The following is a 20,089-nucleotide window of genomic DNA, read 5'->3' as shown; positions in this document are numbered from 1 at the left end:
TTTCAATTCTTGATAGCAGCTCAATGATAATTTACGTGACAATAGTATAACTTTTCGTATGTTTTGTTGTGCCATCAACATACCCATTCGTTATTAACAATATAATTTATAATAGAACAAAATAAATAAAATGGTGAATACGTTATAGCAACGATATCTATTTTCATAATCTTTTTTGGCAATGATCAAATCGATTATGATGATTTATAGTAGTAGTACTTATTTTAAAGAGAATAGAGCAATACGATTTAAATACTCACCATACATTTTATTTTGGAGAGGTTGAGATCATTTGGGTGTTCTAAAATAAGCTCAAAATAAATGTGATGATTAATGAAGCTTAATCACCTATTTATTGGTATAGTATATTATGAAATGAAATATCCATTATTAATCTGCTAAAATGAGCCGTTTATTAATTGTTTATTTCAAAAAAATTCACCACCAATTTGGTGAGAATACATGCAAATTCATATACGTATATCTGTGTATATATTATCCAAAAAATTCAATGATGAATAATTTATCCGCCAACAGTAAAAGAAAGCAATGTAGATATACAATTTAAATATATAATCATCATATATAGACGCTCCGTTCCACTCTCAAGCAATCTCAGAAATCTGCACGAAATTCCGCCCAAAAATATTTGTTTTAATGTTTCTTGATAGAACTCTCAGATCCGTCTGCATTCCGTGTTCTATTGATTTTGTTTCAGGTAGGATTCTGCCGATTTGTTTTGTTTTATCCATCGCATTGCTTGAATTTTGTGTAATTCTTATGGAAATGCAATTTTTTTGTTTCGGTTATGATCTTTGTAGGATAACATCGTAGACGCTGTGAATTGGGGAATTTATAGCGCAAATTAAGGGGATTGGAATTGAACTGTTTTTTTTGTTTTTGTTTTTTTTTTCCTTGTGCGGAGCGCGTTGATGTGTTGGCTGTTGGTTCCGATTTCCCATTCTTCGTATGATTTCTACATTTTGTGCCACTTTGTTGTTAAATTCGTTTTCTCGATGATGTTTTTGTGGTTGGATCATCTACTGTTATTGATTTCTGGAATTTTGTTGTATTTATTTGATTGAAGTGTGGAAAACTAGATCTTAAAAATTGGCTCCGCAAAAGAGATCGATGCGCCACGTTGCTGGCCAGATGCAGCAGAGCAGCGCGGCGGCGGCGGCGGCCACCACTCTCTATGATAATGCAGGACCAGGGGTGTCCGGCGGAGATGCGGGGGATGCGGTGATGGCGCGGTGGCTGCAATCTGCTGGATTGCAGCATCTGGCCTCTCCAATGTCGTCCAATGCAGTTGATCACCGCCAGCTCCCTAACCTCCTGATGCAGGTGAAGATTATTTATTTTGAATAATGTTTGCTCATTTTCGATTTAGCTATGGGTTTCCTCCCGAAAGTGTGTGGATGTGGAAAACCAGGAGCTTGGGCATCGGTTGCTGAAACTTTTTGTATGGGATTAGTGGCACTGCGCTGAAGTTGCATTATAGAATTCTGGTTGAATTCATTTTGCTTGCACCATTGAGTGTAGATTAAAACCATACGTTAACATCAGCACTCCTTATTCTGTTAAGGATGCTCCTGGGATTGTGTTAATTAATGTATTGATAACAATCTGTGTATATTGGGCTTGTGTTTACAATTAATTGGGAGATCTGATGGTGTATGAAGGGCTATGGACCTCAATCTGCAGAAGAGAAACAGAGGCTCTTCAAATTAATGAGGAATCTCAACTTCAATGGTGAAACTGTTTCGGAGCCTTATACCCTAACCCCAACTGCCCAGAGTTCAGGTGCATTTACTCCAACAGAAGGGTATTACTCTCCCGAGTTCAGGGGCGATTTTGGAGCTGGACTTTTGGACTTACATTCTATGGATGACACAGAGCTCTTATCTGATGTATGCTACACTTAATGTTGACTTTAAAAAATTTCTTCTTATAGTTGTAACTATATATATCTACTTAGTAGTGAACAATTTCATTTACTTATTTTCAGCATGTTATCCCAGAGCCATTTGACCCATCTCCTTTCATGCCTGCTGTGACCAAAGCCTTTGAAACTGATATTGTTGGGGTAGCCAACAGGCAGCAAAGGGTACAGATGGATGCAGAAGCCCCTATCGGGTCTTTTAATGAAAAAGAATTGAGCACAAGGGAAAATAATGTGGCTAAGATAAAAGTTGTGGTATGCTAAGTATCTCTGGTTATTTTGGATTACCTACAATTGTGCTATTTGGTGCACTAACTTTACTCACTATCAAATATAAAGTGTGTGTTTTTCTTTTGATTTAAGGTTCGTAAGAGGCCATTAAACAAGAAGGAACTTGCTCGCAAAGAGGATGATGTTGTGGCCGTGTATGATGATGCCTATTTAACAGTCCATGAACCCAAGTTAAAGGTTTGGAAATGTTTTGGCATCTTGAGACATTATTATACTTTACTTTTTATGTTGGTGCTGGTTAGTTAGAATCCTGGGGTTATGGTTGATGGTTTATTTATTTATTTTTAACTTTGTGACATTGGGAACTCACTGTTGAGAGCTATGGTGAAGGTTGATTTGACTGCATACATAGAGAAGCACGAGTTTTGTTTCGATGCTGTCCTGGATGAGCAAGTGTCAAATGATGAGGTAACAATATATTCTTCGATGAAAACCCTTGCTCGAAGCTGGGAGCCTGGGACGAAAATTTGTTACATCCACTAAGATTCTTCTTACATGTCTACGTAGGTATACCGCAAGACTGTCGAACCAATAATTCCTACCATTTTTCAACGTACGAAAGCAACATGTTTTGCATATGGTCAGACAGGTGTGTCCATTCGCACTGATCTAGGAATGCATTTATACAAGTTTGTGATGCCTTTGTGTGATTGACTAGTTTAGTCACCATTTTATCCCATTGTTTAGACATTCTTCTGGATGCAGTCTAGCTTAATTACCTATTTTTGTGTCAGTCATACTGTATATTTATACTGCTGTATATAAGACCTTCTCAAATCATACTGGTGTTCTTCGTAATATTGCATTATTGTTAATGCATGTGAAAGTTCATTGATCGTGGATAATTGGTGTATGTGCAGGATTCCAAATGTAATGTGGGGTTCTCTTAAGGTCATTTAGTTTGTCTTTGTTTCAACTAACATGTAAACAAAGCTGCAAAAAGTTTCAAAAAACTGGCAAGGCCCAACAGCTCCAGCTGTTACTTTTGTTGTTTTTGGACGAAATATTAGGAAACACAATTTTAGGGGCTTGGGGGAAGAAGGATTTGTTTGATGAGTTAGGAAGAATGCTTTAGTGTATAAATCTCCATAAGAAATATGCGTGGACGATCCAATTCTAGACTATTATATTATCCTAAGATGTCTTATTCAAGTATGGTCCATTTTGCGCCAAGCTCTTGTCGCAGTTTTATGCATTCTATGGCATTAAGATAGTTATTTGTAAAAATCTGTGTTTGTGCTACTGTTATAATAACGAATGGAATATTAACTATGCATTATTTGTACTTGTAATAATTGGTGTAAGCAATCATTTGTATATATTTGAATTTAAATCTATATGATTAGAACTTTGGAACATTTCTTTCTAAAAATCATTTTAGTTTAGATGAGCTTTCCAGTTGTGGAAACACTGAACTTTCTGAATCTATTTATGTCTGCTTAGCTGAATGTTTACCTGTTTCTGTAATATAGATCCTATAAATACCGGTAGATAACAAATCTTTGTCTCCCATTTTACCAGGAAGTGGCAAGACATACACCATGCAGCCACTACCTCTTAGAGCAGCAGAACACCTTGTGAGATTGCTGCACCAGCCAGTTTATCGTAATCAAAGATTCAAGCTGTGGCTAAGCTATTTTGAGATATATGGAGGAAAACTTTATGATCTTCTGAGCGATAGGAAGTTAATACTCTTACTTGGTATTACTTGAATTGGAGTAGTGAATCTTTTTAAATTTTTTCTGAGAAACCATTCCTAAATTAATTATCCATGAGAAATGCTTCTGTTGTAGACAATATGACAAAGTGACCCTTGATGAAATTAGCTTAGCCTCATATCCAAAAAATAATAAAAAATGATCACCAAGTATACATAATATATCCTCATTACTTAACTTTCTTAAAATCAAAATGTTGATTGATTTTGGATTCTTCTTATGTAGGAAACTATGCATGAGAGAAGATGGCAGACAACAAGTCTGCATTGTTGGACTGCAGGAATTTGAAGTCTCTGATGTGGCTATTGTAAAAGAATATATTGAGAGGGGAAATTCCTCTAGAAGCACCGGTTCTACAGGTGCTAATGAGGAGTCTTCGAGATCCCATGCTATTTTGCAACTGGTTGTGAAGAAGCATCCTGAGGTGAAAGAATCTAGGAGGAATAATTACAATAATGATGGAAATGAATCCAGGGTTGGGAAGGTTGTAGGCAAGATTTCTTTTATTGATCTTGCTGGTAGTGAGAGGGGTGCTGACACTACAGATAATGATCGACAAACACGGTATTAATTTCTGCTGTTACCAGCAGGTGCTTCCGTGCTTTTTACATGCACTTGTTTATGCTGCCCAAGTGTAATTTTTTCCACTTTTACCGACAGGTTTCTCAGTTTACATTACTTCTGATGTTCCTTTGACGAGTGTCTTTTACTTGCTGCAAGTATAGTTAATTTGATACTCCTACACTTTCACTGACATGTTTGTTTTGTTGTACAAAATTTCTTTTCTAAGATCATCCTATTATTACAGGATTTGGTGATGTTTTTTATTCAGATTATGTCTTTGTTCCTGTACAGGATTGAAGGGGCAGAAATCAATAAAAGTTTACTGGCACTCAAGGAATGCATTCGTGCTCTTGACAATGACCAGATTCACATCCCATTCCGAGGAAGCAAGCTTACTGAGGTTCTTCGTGACTCCTTTGTGGGCAACTCAAGGACTGTTATGATCTCTTGCATTTCTCCAAATGCTGGTTCATGCGAGCATACACTCAACACTTTGAGATATGCTGATAGGTGAGTCCCCCCCTGGGCCGGTGCTGTCATTCATCCTCTTATCAGTGTGACCCAAAGCTAACAAATCGTCGTCGTCTGACAGGGTTAAAAGTCTTTCAAAAAGTGGGAACCCAAGGAAAGATCAATCTAGTTTATTGCCATCAAACGTCAAGGAATCTTCATCAGCTACAGCTTCATCTGCTGCTGCTGAGGCAGAGGATTTTTATGAGCAACATCAAGAATCTAAATTAATGGATACAAGTAGAAGAGTTTTGGAGAAGGAAACTTCATCTTATAATTTTTCCACTGAGGAAGAAAAACTGCCTTCCAGTTTCTCTTCCAATTTTAGCATAAATGGCCGTGATGAGAGCGGGGTGGTTGGTATGGAAAAGGAACGGTTTGATGTTAGAAATTCTTTGAGGGGTTCTACCAGTCAGAAGACATCTTCTGCTGGATACACTCAGAGTTCGAATGATGTAGACGAGAAGGTGCAGAAAATATCTCCACCTCGGCAAAAAGCTTACAGAAATGATAGGCTCGAAAAGCAGGGGCTTGAAATAAGAAGGGACTTCGACAATATGGATATAATGTCACCCACCAGTTATAAGCAACAAAATATCAACACCTCTAATGCAAATAACCCTGTTGCTAAGCCTGAACCTGAGCAGCCTCGTGATGAAAGTATTAATGAGATACTCGAGGTTGGCTCTAGAGTCTCTCGCGATACATGATGAGGTTCTTGCATCAAACATTTATAAACTCATCTTTGATTATGTTGCTTATTATTTTGTGAATACAGGAAGAAGCGGCCCTCATTACAGCCCACCGCAAGGAGATTGAAGATACTATGGAGATAGTTCGTGAAGTAATAGTCGTGCTCTCTTCTTTCTTTGATGTCAATCTGAATCCTTTTTTTAAAAAAAAATTGTATTGATATATTTTCATTTTTAAGCAGTGATACCAAGATAGCTACTTCTTGTTTGCTTTGTGTGGCAGGAAATGAAACTATTAGCGGAAGTGGATCAACCAGGCTCCCATATCGACAACTATGTGACGCAACTGAGTTTTGTGCTATCACGCAAAGCAGCTAGCCTCGTCAGCCTTCAAGCTCGCCTTGCCAGGTTCCAGAACAGGCTAAGGGAGCAGGAAATATTGAGTCGTAAAAGGGTACCCCGCTGAAGCAACAGTAACGGAGGCCCAGGAATCTTACGTTTGTTCTTGTTTATTGTACCGACTACAGCCTACCTTTACTGTCAACTATACATACGATTCGTCCAGATGAGGTTTGTATTTGTGAAGCAGAAGAAAGCGACTTAGATAAAATGCTAAGAACTGTTGAAGAAATCTATTGTGAAACTAACGGTAGTCAATTTGCATCACATCAGTGTGCAATTAGTGCTGCAACTGTCGCACATCTAATGCTAAGCAAATTTGTACATTTCTTCGAGTTCCAGTATGTTATGAATTCAATATTTTATAATGAAATTCTTTTGGAAATGTATCTTCCTTTCTTCTATTTTACATTTGTTTGTTTGTATTTCGTCGTTTGCATTCGATCCATTTTCATTACCAATCTTCAATAGTTCAATGGATGGAATTTCAACATGCTTCTACTCAATAAATTTCAATAGCTGCATTTGTTTCCTCGTGTTTTTGTATATTAAGATATATCCACGACAAAAATAGTACATGCAACAAATAGAATTCAAGACTCAGGCAAGTCACGCAAATCTACACGAAAAATCTCCATTAACCGCGTCAATTTTTATCAAACATGGAGTTACATTTCCTGAGTAAAGTTAAACACTCAAGACTAAGACATATCAGAGACTTAGCCCCACCAAAAAAAACAAAATCTGATAGCTAAACTGCAAAATTACTATGGACACATTACATGAAATAAAAACCGCATCGAATCATCACTGTAGTAAAATTAAAAAAAAGAATTAGTAGATCTTCTAGACCAACTCAGGAATGGGCTATGGTTATGAACTTATAATCTGATGATCGACTATTTATAATCAACCAGGTGACCATCAAGCCATGTTGCTCAACACTTGTATTCATGTACAGTTTCGGTGCTTTCGCTGAAGCTTACAAGCAAGTTTGATGAAAGAGGCTGGCAACTTCAGCAACTGCAGGGTTTGAATTTGCAAGGATGTATCACCCCAATGTGAACTCCATCTTTGTACTTTACAGAAAGCACATCTTACAATATGATAATCCAATTTCTATCATTCTCATCTAACAGATCTCTGTTCATCAGTCTGCTCTCAATTTCAAAATCTCCTTCGCTGTCCTCTGCCTAAAATATGGCATATCATCCTATTGCCAAAAAAACAATCAAATCAACCTCAGTTACGCTTAAAATTTTAAAAATAGACATGACATAACAAGGTGACTTGCAAGCGCTCTACTCATTCCTTGAGGAAAGTTCAATTTTGGAGGACACTAAGTACATTTCCACACAAAAATTGAAGTGAACTGCTACACAGTGGCCAAGGAAAGGAAAGAAATGTGATGAATTTTATGTTAATATGACAGATGAGAAAACACTTTTCAAAACAAGGGTAAACAATAATAAGCTCACTTCTTGAAAATGTATCTGAGGAAAGCCCAATTTGACGCGCAGGAATATGATGCAGATGAATCATATAAATTGTGTCATTATCTTCGTAGCAATTAAATATCAGTACTATGTATGCCACTAGGCAGATGTCAGGCACAGACAAGATGAAAAGCAGGCAAATATGGAGCTTCTTTTACAAGCTACACTGAAGTGTTTACCTGGCTAAAGCAAAGTCCAATATCCCTGCTATAGAAGTCGGCATATTTAATCATGAACACACCACAATCAAACCTGTCCACGAGCAATTTATCATAATAATGAAAAAAAATTACATTATTCATCAACTAAGTAAAAAAATAATCTTGTTTCGTTATATGTGCACAGAGCCACAAAGTTTCAGAAGTTTATACAGCAAAGCTTTTACCCTATTTCACCGTACCTTCACCAATAGCATAACACCATGCAAAATATTGATGATGAAAAAACAGAATAACAGATATCTGAGTATATAATAATTGGTATGGGGGGACAAGGGAGGACTACTTTTGACAGATTAATTCAAGAATTGCTAGTTCAATTTCACATTAGTTCAGCTATATCAATTTGTTCTCTTATTTGCCAATATATTTTCAAGCTTTCACATTCACAATCACAAAAACTAAGACACTTCAAAGTTTCACAAGTTACCCATTTAACTGCTCTGGAAGTTCTGTGACGAATTCTTTCTCCCATGAGTTAAGATCAATATCCTTTCCAGACTTGTCCTTCACCTCATCCATAAAATACTTGGCCTACATTTATAACTTCAAAAAGAGTCATGCCATAGCAAAAAACTACAGAAACCAGAAAAAACTATGAACAAATCGATTATGTAGCTTAAATGCCACGCAACATGGGATGCAATCCTCAGAGAGCAACCGAAGACTATAGTTCCAAAATGATGATGTAACATAAATGGATTATTTTCCCAGCAAATTGGATGGATACTGCTCCACTCTCAAAAGAGTTGTTATATAAATTACAGTATTGTGATCTTACACGTACAGTTCCTCCTCTCCCCCACCGAAAAAAAAAAAAGAAAAATAGATTAGATGAGTCCTGACCTAAGTAATAGAATGAGGGAGTGGGAGTGGGAGTGGGAGTGTGGTGAATGCAATTAAGATTGCAAGACTTCTTAATTATATATACAGTGAATAAAATTATATGGAAACAGATTTTGCGGAAAAAGTTAAACATAAATATGACAAAATACAAATATGCATAATAGCTTTCATGATATATATTCAATAGGTGCAACAACCAGAGTTCAATTTTACAACACCTATCTATTCCACCTTTAATGCATCAATTAATTCATTTCCCCTTTCTCCCTCCTTCCTTTCTCTCCTTATTTTTCCCATAACTGCTACTTACAAACGTCAAAGCTATTTTGAGACAGTGATAGAACAGATATATAATACAAGAGAGCAAAAAAATATCCCACATATGCATGTATAATAGATCTAGCATGAACTACAGACAGCTGAACTTGTAGAAAAACGAAAATAAGCTATAAACTAACATACAGAAATTAAGTTCAGCCAGCTTAATAAGGAATTAAGCGTACCAGTGCATTCAGAACTTGATAATCATGACCACCAAGCGAATCAAGATACTGAAACTTTTCATCCTTTTTGTTGATTACTGCCAGACACCAATGGACTTCTTTGTGGATAGGCACAAAAATCTAAGAAAATTAAGTAACAGCACCATGAATGAATTAATTCAAAGGGATAAGGAGAGACTTTGACAAATAAAAGTAAAAAGCTTATAATGAAATGAAAATTCCCAGAAACATACTTTGTCACACTCTAAAAGACTATATCCGAGCTTTCTCTGTGTAGTCCATCTTCGAACTGATTGAAAATTGTAGCCACCCCGACCATTGAGCTGAGAAAGCACCAAGTGACAATACAAGGCTTTAGATAATTAGACTTAGAATCGCACTTCTAAATTTTAGGGGCAGTAAGTGTAATCTTCGTGGAAGAGAAACTATAACGTGCATTAGGTATGTCAAGCTAACAATTTAATAAATGGGACATGGTACTAAAGAATGGATCCATGAGCGATGAGCAAACCTTCTTGTAGAAGAAGGTATTAAAGAAATGGCACTTCAGAAACTTCTCTGGCGCCCTATTTTCCCTTTCTTTCAACAGCTCAAGATACACATTAATGACCTGCAATACAAGAATATATTTAATCACAGCCTCGGCGTATCTCCACCAAGTCTTATGAAATTCATGCAAAAAAATGCAGCAAAAATCACTTCATCATTAAGCCATGCTCCGGGCCTCAAACATTGTAGTATTTCTCCAGAAATATCAATGCCTGAATTCACATGAGTGGCCAAAACTTTTCTCCTGCAAATACCGAACAAATATAAGATTCTAGTAAAAAGCACATGAAAGACATCCAGTTCAATAGGAGAGGAATAACAACCTGTAGGAATTAGACAAGGCACGAGAAACCTCATCCTTTTCGTCACGAGTAAGAGGCACGAAGCACTCCTCAGTCACATCCTACAAGTAAGTACAACCTAATTAAAAACATATGACTAAATATGCAATTTCACAAATGATAGAACGGTAAAACCAAAGCCCACCTTCTTAATAGGCTCTTCTTTCTTTGGAGGCCGCAATAACTGCAACCCTTGAGCCCTCTTTTCTTGTAAATCTATATTAAAACTTATGTGGGCAAGCTTAGCATCGCTTTTCTTTGTATTATCATACCATCTCTTATACAGTGGCACCTCCGAATCATCAGTCATTCGGTCCAACAACGACAATCCATTATTCTTCAAATCATCAACCTTTGCCGCGTTGCTAACATCAGTGACCACAGAAGAATCTAAAGACCGCACTTCTTTCTCCACAACCCATTCTCCCCCGTTCCACCTTCTCTCCTGGGAATCCACAATCTCCACCTCTTCTATGCTAGAATCATCAGAGACAGCATCACAATCCTGGTCTTCGCTGCTATCAAGCTCAATCACCTCCTTCTCTTTCTGTTTCACTGGAATGATATGCCTGATAGATCTAAATGCCGAGTCCTTCAGTTTTTCCAAGTTTAAAAGCCGCGAGAGAAAACTAAATTTCCCCATTTGATCAGATGGGGATTCCCTAGAACCAACAGCAGCAGATACAGTATTCTTAGAAGAAGAACTTCCAAATCTATGGTTAACTGGGGCGTGAACTTTTCTCGGAAACCCCAATTTCCTATCCGGATACTGAGCAATTCTGGCAGCAAACGAGTTCGCCGCCGCCGCCCGATTAGTATCCTCCTTAGTTTGACTCATCGAAGCTGAAAGCTTCGGTTTTTTTGAGATGTGGCCGTGCGATTGATCAAACAAAAGGTTTTTGAAGTAATCGTCTCCTCGCTTCCTGTTGCTGGTTAGAGCCCCCATTATCCAAGCAACTACGCAGGTGAAAACCCCAGCCGTTGAATCATCGAAACGTTCGGTATTTTGCGGTAAAATCGGCGTGAGGCTTTTGAATTTGGGAAAAAAGGGTGTGCACGAGATGAGATTGATCGGAAAATTGTCGCGGATTTGAGGCGAATTAGGGTTTTTAAGGGAGAGGTTCGCTGGCAAGCAACTAATTTCAAGATTTTGCGAGCAATCGACGAAGGATTTGGCTTATGGAAATAGCTACGAAAAGGGATTTGGAATTATAAACTTTAAAATGATTTGTTAAACATAAATAGTGATATTGCACTCAGCATCTCAGATGATGAGATGAAGTAAATAATTCATCGCCTTTTCGGTTGCTAGAGTTTATTTATTTAAAATCACAATTAAAATCGAGATTAAATTACTTCGTACTCATATTTAAAAATGAATACTAATGTAGTAAGAAATTAAGTCATGATAGGTACTCTATTATTTCTTGAGTGTAAATCAAGCAATAACAAGAAGTCCGTTTATAATCTAAGAACACTAGGGTGAATTCATGATAGGGAATTCTACCGAGATAGCCATGCAGACGCACAAGGAGGAACCAGCCACAGCATGCAAGGAAGACGAACCGGCAAGAGGGTGAGAGAGAAAGCGGATGATCCCATCGCAAACAAGGAAGGAACATCCGAAGAGGAATGCGCCGAGGCCCGCCAAGTTCAAGGATTTCATATATCTCATTGGATTGGAATTGGAATCTATTTTATTTTAATGTTTTATTTCCTTACTTTTCGAACAATTACTTAGTTTTGATTTATTAAATCTTTTCAGATTTTCTTCTTGATTCATTCCCGAATAGCAGAGTTGAATCAATCAGGGTCCAATTCTATATATAAAGAGTTCACTAGAGAATCAAAAATCATCGAGAAATAAGAAACAAATCTTTTCTCGTAAACCCTAGTTTTCTCAACCCTAGCTTGCCGCTAGGTTTATCTTTTCCGTTCCACATTCACAAAACAGGTGCTCAATTCTCAACGATGGGACCCCAAGTCCTATCAATTCAACTCTCTAATGCGATCCGAGAAAAAAGTCAATAAAGAAAACTCAGAAAAGAGCTTATAATTATGCTAGACATAATGGTTTAATAAAATAAATTAAAAAGGAAATAATTCAAAAAGGAAAAATATTAATAATAATAACTAATAACCAATTCTAACGTGAGACACAATCTCCATATTTCTCCGGACGACTGTGAGCGTGAACTGGTCGTCACACCATCAACGCAAGCTCCTCTCGCTCCACTGTCTCGAACTCCTTTGTTCTCTCTTCTTCATCCGCGCCTGTTCTTCCCATCGTCATGTCTATCTCCGTAGTATCAGACTCTTTGTGGATAGGGGATAGGTTAGTGATACCCACATCATGGTTCTTGAACGAGGATTCCCGATCTGTTCACACTCTCAACAACCCATCCATTTATGGCACCTCTGCAATGCAACCACGTAACTCTCAAGGCATGATACCAAAGTACTCCATCCGTCTACGATTTTATTGTCTCATTTTAACGTGCATGCATGGGTTTTAAAAAATGTAAACAAAAGTGATGAAAAGAGTTAATAAAATGTAGGTCCCACTTTTATATACTACTCTCTTCGTCCCACAATAAAAGTCACTCTTATTGTGAGCATGAGTTTTAAGAAATATAAAGAATAGTTGGTAAAAATAAAGTATGACCCTTATTGTGGGACAAACCAAAATAATAAAGTGTGACTCTTATTGTGGAACGAAGTATGAGTTTTATACTAGTAGAATGTGGAGTGTGAAGTCCACAGGTGAGATTTTAAATTGTGGACATTCCAAAATAGCAAATTGGGACATCCCAAAATAGCAAATTGGGACATTATTTCATGGATGGAGGAAATATATTTATGCATATCATGTTCTCCTCGTCTTCACAATTATCCAATATCTCACCCTCGGGTGGCATGTTGTGATATAGTACTACATCACATCGTGCTCTAGTCTTCAGTTTCCGCCTCTCAAATTTACTTTGAGTTCGAGGGCATATTGATTTCCACATACGTTTCCATATTTGGTTTTTGTTTCACTAACATTCAAGGCAACTCAATATCACTTCCTAGCAAAACATTAACTTGTCTCTCATTATCTCGATATCACTTCCTAGCAAAATATTAACTTGTCTCTCATTATCCGTATATGCGAAATAGGAAAATAAATTGTACTATCATCTTTAATCAAATGAATGGGATGATCTTGACTCAAGTTGTCTACATCTATCGAAATTATAATTATATAAAATTGCATATATGTCTGAATGAAACATTGCGAGGATTACCATGATACATTGTCTCACCATATAAGATTTAACACACATAATGAATATTTGGAATTTTGAAGTTACACGTGTAGCGACCCTTGAGCGATGCATGGTAATCCACCAAACTGCAATCGATCTTTTTTAGGTTGAAATATTCTATAGCCACCCAAAAAAATCTAGAAACTAATGATGCGCAATATCTCAAAAGCTTTGTATTATGCAATATAAAGTCGAATATAGATTTCAATTTCACATTTTAAAAATGACATGAAGAATCAATAGCCAAACAAGACAAAAGAAAACAACCATTTCACACCCCCACAATTAGGATTGTCAATTCAGTTATCTTGTATCGGGTAAACCCGATACGACCTGAAAATTATTGGGTTTTGGGCACCCGATACCCGAAAAATCAGATAATGGGTTCGTGTTCAAATAGTGATTTTTCTGTAAATTCGAGTATCAACTATTATCCGATTTTGACCAACTCAAATTCAATTAGCAATTAGGGCTTACCCATTTTTATTTCGTGGTTTTCCTCTCTTGTCTCTATTCTTTCTCTCCCGACGGGGGCGACGACAACTCTTCTTCCATTTCATGATGACGCCGAGCTGTGGTCTATATTGATCTCCCACTGTTTCCGCTCTCCTCCTCTCTCAAATTCTTCTAATCTTGTGATTGTAGTCTTGAATTTTTACATTTTTGAGAGGCCATTAATCATTATACTGTGTCAATCGCATCTTAAGACACTTCATTGTAAGTCTTGAAATTTTGACATTTTTGAGAGGCTATGTCAGTCGCGCACGCATCAACTAAACTTGGGTGCAAAATACATTTTGTTAATAAGATATCATGGAAATAATACCATCACCTTCGGCTGGATTTTGAACGATGTGTTCCCGTTTTCATGCACCAAGGCAACAGCCTTATTTTTTCATTGACTGATCATATTCATATATACACAATGTAACTGCACAAACTGTAAGAAAAATAGAGCTATTGATGCGACTCTGGACAAAAACAAAACTGAACTCACTCAACTACTACACCTTAAACTAGAGACGTATGATATATAGCAACTTCCTTAATGTGGTTAAAAAAGTTCAACCAATACCATGAGCAGCTACTAATAACCTTTAAAAGAATCAGATAAGCTGCACTACAGCTGCAACTCGTAGGGTTCCATTTTGGAGTAGATTGCTGAGCTCATCGAATAACAAAGCTGTACGCCAACCCCATCCTTTTGGAGCTTTTGGTAGAAGCGTGCCCGTTTGTTTATAGCTCCCAAAAACCATCACCTCTCTCTTCGACGGGCATATCAACTGAAATCTCAAGAGAGAAAAAAAAAACCAACTAGTGAACAACACGAGCCAGTTAACTAATGGTACAATATCCTTGAAACAGCTTTGTTACTTCACCTGATATCTAGCAGTAACCTTTTCCCTAGAATCAACATACATATGGACCTGAGATCATAAAAGAGAAGATATGGTATGGATTACGTTTTAATAACATAATATGATCATTTTACATTACTTAGGAGTTTAAATTACAAATATGCAAGACCAATGATATAAAGGCTCAAGTCTCAACATTATCCAACAATCTTCACACAATAATTTATCATGTGTTTGACCTTATCATAAGATTCCGTTAATCATTATAGTGACCAGCAGTGACAATGAATTTACTTATTTATGAAATAAGTAAGATACTGAAAAAATAGTATTGTTCAGACCTCATCTGAATACAGCAACAAAGTGTTCATTCAATCTTTCTAAATAGCACACAAGGGAGGTATGGAAGCTCTGAAAAATAAGACGTCACTGTCTGCGAGCATCATTGGTAATCTTTGTTGTCAGCATGTTTCAGAGAATTTAAGGGGATTTCATTTTAGATACCATGCTTCCTAAGCCCTTACAGACCAAGGTTTGCCAAGAATGTTAAAAGTCACATTTCAGTAATATGGTCCCGATAACAGAGCCCCAAAATGTGTTTTAGGATTGTGTCTGCAGCCCAGAATGCACCATACAAACATGACTTTTGAGTACCTTTCTCAGTGGATCGTTGATTTCTGCCTTGCGCCGGTGAAGAAACAAGCCTGAGTAACATGCAATAAGGAGAGAACAGCATTGGAACAAGGCATTTCTTCAAAGGTATAATTTCGTTTATTACAAAAGGTTCAAGCATAATACCAAGTGTACGGCGTCCCTGTGGATCTTCATCACTAAAAGCCTGGACACTAACCTTTGAAATCAAAAAAGATTTTTGAAAAAAGTAAATAAAATAATACAAAAGCAAACATTACTGATGGATGAATAATTACATAGCAATTTTAACAGATTTGAAAGAGAAAATGTATTTGTCAAACCTTCCACAGGGAACCTGCATAAAATGCTTCAGGTGAGTGCTTGACTTGGCCATCACAGAGTCTATGCACATCCTGGAATTCGACCCTGAAAAGCCAGCAGCCGATGATCAGAAAACATACAATTACTCTTATCTGATCAACTACAAAATATCAGACATTTAGATAATTCGAAAGTTATATATGAATAAAATCAATCAAACATAGAATAAATTTATTCGACTGTAATGCATAGGTTCAACTACACTCCAGAACAAAACTGAAGAGAAATATAAGGCTTTAATTTTCTAAAAAGTATATGAGTTGCCAAAAAAGTAGATAGGACCAGTTAGACAACTATCATCGACTGTTGAAACATCAGTCGGACTGTATTACCATGAAATGGAAGGGAGATTCTTAAAAGGACAAAACAGAATGGATATGCAAGAACAAGGTACAACTTACGCAAAACGAAGTGGTGGGAAGTGATTCAAAGGTGTTTTCAGGTCCAATGGTATAGAACTATTTGCATTCTCCCACTCAACCCCCATAGCATGCTCTGGTGAGTCTATCAGTTGCATAGGAATGCCACTGGTAGTTAACCCAGTTGATCCAGGGGTTAAAGATCCCACCTGCCTGCTCTGCTGACCTGTCTCAAATTCTCTTCCTAGATGCACCTCATGCACATTAGTGGCGTCGTTTGATCCCATACTGAGCCCAACCAAAACAGTTAACCCATCCCCAGCAAGGTCCGCATTGCTGTCAGGTCTATTATCTGGTCCATCATTGGCAGGAGCTTGCTGACTGTTTCGGTTGCCAATTCCAAATGGAACACGAGAGAAGACATAACGAGTTGGTGGCCAAGTAGCTACAGGCGCAAATGTATTTCCACGGCCAATGCCTGCAAGTCCATCAATAGGGCCTCTGTCATGTACACGGACTGGCCTAAAGAGGCCGTTTCTTTCCCCTTGAGCAGAACTATTGCTATAGACATGTCCAATTTCATTTGGGGGTAGATTATTGTGCTCATGATCTTGCATGTAGTACCCAGGTGCAGTAACTCCAGTTGAGTATCCAAATGGCTGTCTGCACATACATGCAATACTAACGCGGCAGCAGTTTCTGCATGTATCAGCACCAACTTCTTGCACTCTTTGGCTTAAGAGCATCTATGAAATGCAGACAATGATGAGTAGTTTCTGAATAGATGAAACTGTGTCTAAGATTTCAGTACAGAGGAAATATAAATAAATTATCAAAAGTGGGTGTCTTAGCAAATACAAGTTCCAAGAATGCAAAAAGTGAAAATAAATGGACTGAACGTTAAATAGCGTAAATAACTAAACACAATGAACTGAAGCCAGCGTAGATAGTAAGATAAGCAAGTGTGCCATACGTATGGACAGTTAACATTGTCAACTGAGTAGTATTATATTTAATAGACGAGAGTATATGCAAGAAACCAGTGATATACCTGCAGCCATAAACCATCATTCACTGCTTTGCAAGGGAATCCCATTTCTTCAAGATGTTTTCTTGCATTTATGAGGGCCTCAAAGGACATATTACAGTATAAAAGAGAGCCACCTTCAAAAATGTTGACAAAAGAATCATAGTCTTCTCTGCTCATCCCACAGAGCCGTTCTAGGCAACGTTTTACCTCTCTTCTGCCCACAGTCCTGCCACCCCATGTCAAAGATGACACATTACATCTTTCCCATTCATTAGGCATCAGCATATTACAGGAAGAGTTCATCGACAAGCAGTGCATTTGATTTCCTGGTGCCCAGCTCCTGTTCAGTTGGCAGCATGGATCTCCATCCGGAGGCCCTTCTAACGCCAAACCACTGCCTGCCAATTCACTCTGTCCAACAGTTGAATAAGAACATGAAGCACTAATGTCATCCACATAAAGTGTATTGCTTGATGAAGGGCATTGACGGCTACAATCATAACTTGAATCCAAATTAGATTCACCATATAATGTTCGGGCTTCACCAAAGTTGCCGACATTAGAATGAGAATCCACTATGGAGTCGGCAAGCTCCACCAAAATTTTACGAGCAGTGTCCTGGCCTTCAGCTTCATCTTTTGATTTTCTGTGCTCTTTTTTAGTTTCCGGCAAAGCATTAGTGCTTTCATCACCAACATATTTTCTGCTTACTCTTGAAGAATCAGCACTATCTATGACCTTGCAACCTACACTGTCCTGCTCATGATTTTCTTTGCAAAGTGTGCCTTTTGCAAGAAGAGTGTATAGTGCCAGTTCAAATCTTCCAGAATTTGGGGGGGGGGGGGGGGGGGGGACAAAAAAAGAAAGAAAGAAAAATTAGAAGATATTCAGCCTTCCTAATAACTTTTGAATTACTTCTGCAGTTCTCCTCACCGTTTCTCTTCATTGGGCACCCATAACTCGTCTGAGGTGAGTAAAGCAAGCAATGTTTGAGAGGAAAGTTTTGGGAGGACCTGACACAGATAGGAGACTCTTAGAAAAGAGAAGGTATACCTATATTCTGTCACCATTCAGAAGGTAAATGAAAATAAATTTTTAAAGCTAACAGCATTGCAAATTTACAGAATCAGGAGATTGGCGCATTTACCTCTTTCAATTCTTGAGCCCCACTTTGACAAAGGTAGCCCCAACAAGCATTTCTAACACGTGCCCCATGTGAGCCATAATCTTGGCTCTCCGCAAAGACCTGCATATCAAAGATTCCATTATAAATGCTTATATCCAAGTGACTAAATGCTATAATTGCTATTATATCCAAAAGGATTCAGACCTGGTATGTTAAGAAGTTGGTAGACCACAATTCAGAAATAATGAAGTCTGTGCAAATAGCACATAAATCCTGTAGGTAAAGGCAGTGCACAAAGACCACGATCAATTGTCAATACAGGTCTAAGAAACAAGCTTAAACGATGCTTGCGGAGCAGATAGTTAAAAGATAACCAGCATTTCCCCGCAATGAGAAGGAAGATCAATCACAGAGCTATTGGCAATGATAACAGCTTCAAGTTCAGCTATTGGACCCACATCAGCCTCACCACATAATTTACAAATATATTGACACCCACAAAATTTAGTCACCTTATTTATTTGCATTTAGGAAAAATCAAAAAGAAAGTTGGTTGATGATGAAGTGAAACATAGTTGGTGAGACGCTCCCCTCCAACCAATAAGTCCGAGGTTTGAGTAATCTAGGGTGTGTGTGTATGCAAATCTAAAAAAAAACATGTTTGAAAAGGTATGATGTTAAAAAAAAGGATGAGCCCGTAGTAACTGAAATCAGTGGTTAAAAAAGATTATATTCTGTGGTGATGTTTAATGGATAAAGTTCTGACAACTAATGGAACTACCACACTTCTAAACAAAAGGAATGAAATACTATTCTTGGAGAACTAAGCACAAACGCTACATAAAGACCAGGACAATTTTTGGTTATGCATATTCAGTCCAATAATCGAGTTTGATATCCACAGGGGCAACTATAAATGTGTATCACACTAAATTATACAAGATCATTTATTCAAAGGTGAGACATACACATTTGGTTGCCATTAGTTACCTGAAGGTCAAGAAAAGAAGCAGCTGCTAGAACACGAAAAGCGTTATTATCATTGAGCTTGGGATAATGACCATAGAGGTAGGCCAAAGCTATATCCATCGCTTCACCATTGACATTGCTATCATCCACATTCAGGGTTAAAAGTGGAGCGTTGGCTTCTTTCCAAGGTCCCTGGAGCATGTTCCTGCACACAACAGTTTAGATAGATGTCGAATGCGATCAAGTGCAGGAGGCATAATTCACTCCAGAAAAACAGGAAACAATAGACATAAAGTAATTGAAACTTCATTTCCAACCTCAATTATATAGTTATTGCAGCTGCAGAACGAAGACGTGTTTGAACAGATTACGCAATTCTGGAATGAAGACGTACCGAAAGTAGGAACTCCGGGAGAGTATGAGGCGATGGAGGTGATAGGTGGATCCCATGGCGTTCAAAACGACGTCGGAGAACACGCCGTTGTTAAACCCTTCCAACTGGATATGATCGCAGAGCGAGGCCAGGTTGCAATCCAACGCGGGGCGGCGCATCTCGCCTCCGCCGCGCCTCTCCGCCGCGCTGCTGCTATCGATATTATCCGGGTGGGAGTGCTCCTTCGTCATCTCCACCGGCCCGCCGCCCTCGCCGCGGTGGTTGTATCGCCTGACGGAGAAATGCTGCGGTTGCGATGGCAATAATTGTGGCGGCGGAGGCTCCATAACATATGCATACGATGAATTGTGTGCGCAGATGCAAATTCAGTGGAGAATTTTGGAAAATGAGGATGCATGCGACACAGAATTGGTTCCAGATTTTATGAAGTGGGGCATTTCATATTGTGGAAGAAAGCAATTG

At 38.0% G+C, this 20,089-nt stretch overlaps 3 protein-coding genes across 7 annotated transcripts; 1 reads left to right on the top strand and 2 right to left on the bottom strand.

Annotated features, from left to right (window-relative positions):
* The first annotated feature begins 563 nt into the window (after positions 1–563).
* Positions 564–6,505, top strand: LOC125192175 (kinesin-like protein KIN-13A). Of its 3 annotated transcripts, XM_048089681.1 has the most exons (14): positions 582–718; positions 822–967; positions 1,088–1,344; positions 1,683–1,910; positions 2,009–2,197; positions 2,306–2,410; positions 2,564–2,641; positions 2,741–2,822; positions 3,755–3,917; positions 4,177–4,515; positions 4,807–5,025; positions 5,108–5,705; positions 5,804–5,869; positions 6,001–6,505. In XM_048089681.1, exons 3-14 carry the CDS (start codon positions 1,132–1,134, stop codon positions 6,181–6,183), a joined length of 2,463 nt encoding a protein of 820 aa, XP_047945638.1. In that variant the 5' UTR covers positions 582–718; positions 822–967; positions 1,088–1,131; the 3' UTR covers positions 6,184–6,505. The 3 variants fall into 3 exon arrangements, with proteins under 3 accessions (XP_047945637.1, XP_047945638.1, XP_047945639.1); XM_048089680.1 differs by lacking the exon at positions 822–967 and having other exon boundaries at positions 564–718; XM_048089682.1 differs by lacking the exon at positions 822–967 and having other exon boundaries at positions 586–718; positions 1,101–1,344.
* A 220-nt stretch (positions 6,506–6,725) lies between these two features.
* Positions 6,726–11,321, bottom strand: LOC125192176 (ubiquitin-like-specific protease ESD4). Of its 2 annotated transcripts, XM_048089683.1 has the most exons (9): positions 10,215–11,314; positions 10,052–10,131; positions 9,879–9,972; positions 9,691–9,789; positions 9,413–9,502; positions 9,180–9,299; positions 8,261–8,364; positions 7,792–7,864; positions 6,726–7,329 (listed from the first exon to the last, which is right to left on the bottom strand). In XM_048089683.1, the coding sequence occupies exons 1-9, from the start codon at positions 11,013–11,015 to the stop codon at positions 7,267–7,269; spliced, it is 1,524 nt and encodes a 507-aa protein (XP_047945640.1). In that variant the 5' UTR covers positions 11,016–11,314; the 3' UTR covers positions 6,726–7,266. The 2 variants fall into 2 exon arrangements, with proteins under 2 accessions (XP_047945640.1, XP_047945641.1); XM_048089684.1 differs by lacking the exons at positions 6,726–7,329; positions 7,792–7,864 and having other exon boundaries at positions 8,259–8,376; positions 10,215–11,321.
* A 2,925-nt stretch (positions 11,322–14,246) lies between these two features.
* LOC125196244 lies at positions 14,247–20,050 on the bottom strand. 2 transcript variants are annotated; one of them, XM_048094682.1, is made up of 12 exons: positions 19,628–20,050; positions 19,255–19,438; positions 18,469–18,537; positions 18,286–18,384; positions 18,072–18,151; positions 17,160–17,958; positions 16,151–16,854; positions 15,710–15,794; positions 15,534–15,585; positions 15,390–15,439; positions 14,757–14,804; positions 14,247–14,667 (listed from the first exon to the last, which is right to left on the bottom strand). In XM_048094682.1, the coding sequence occupies exons 1-12, from the start codon at positions 19,951–19,953 to the stop codon at positions 14,614–14,616; spliced, it is 2,550 nt and encodes an 849-aa protein (XP_047950639.1). In that variant the 5' UTR covers positions 19,954–20,050; the 3' UTR covers positions 14,247–14,613. The 2 variants fall into 2 exon arrangements, with proteins under 2 accessions (XP_047950639.1, XP_047950637.1); XM_048094680.1 differs by having other exon boundaries at positions 14,247–14,660.
* Positions 20,051–20,089: the final 39 nt, after the last annotated feature.

This window comes from Salvia hispanica, chromosome 6 (assembly GCF_023119035.1).
Source record: "Salvia hispanica cultivar TCC Black 2014 chromosome 6, UniMelb_Shisp_WGS_1.0, whole genome shotgun sequence".
Lineage (NCBI taxonomy): Eukaryota > Viridiplantae > Streptophyta > Magnoliopsida > Lamiales > Lamiaceae > Salvia > Salvia hispanica.
Note: the sequence above shows the minus strand (reverse complement) of the source record. Positions and strands in the feature narration are given on the sequence as shown.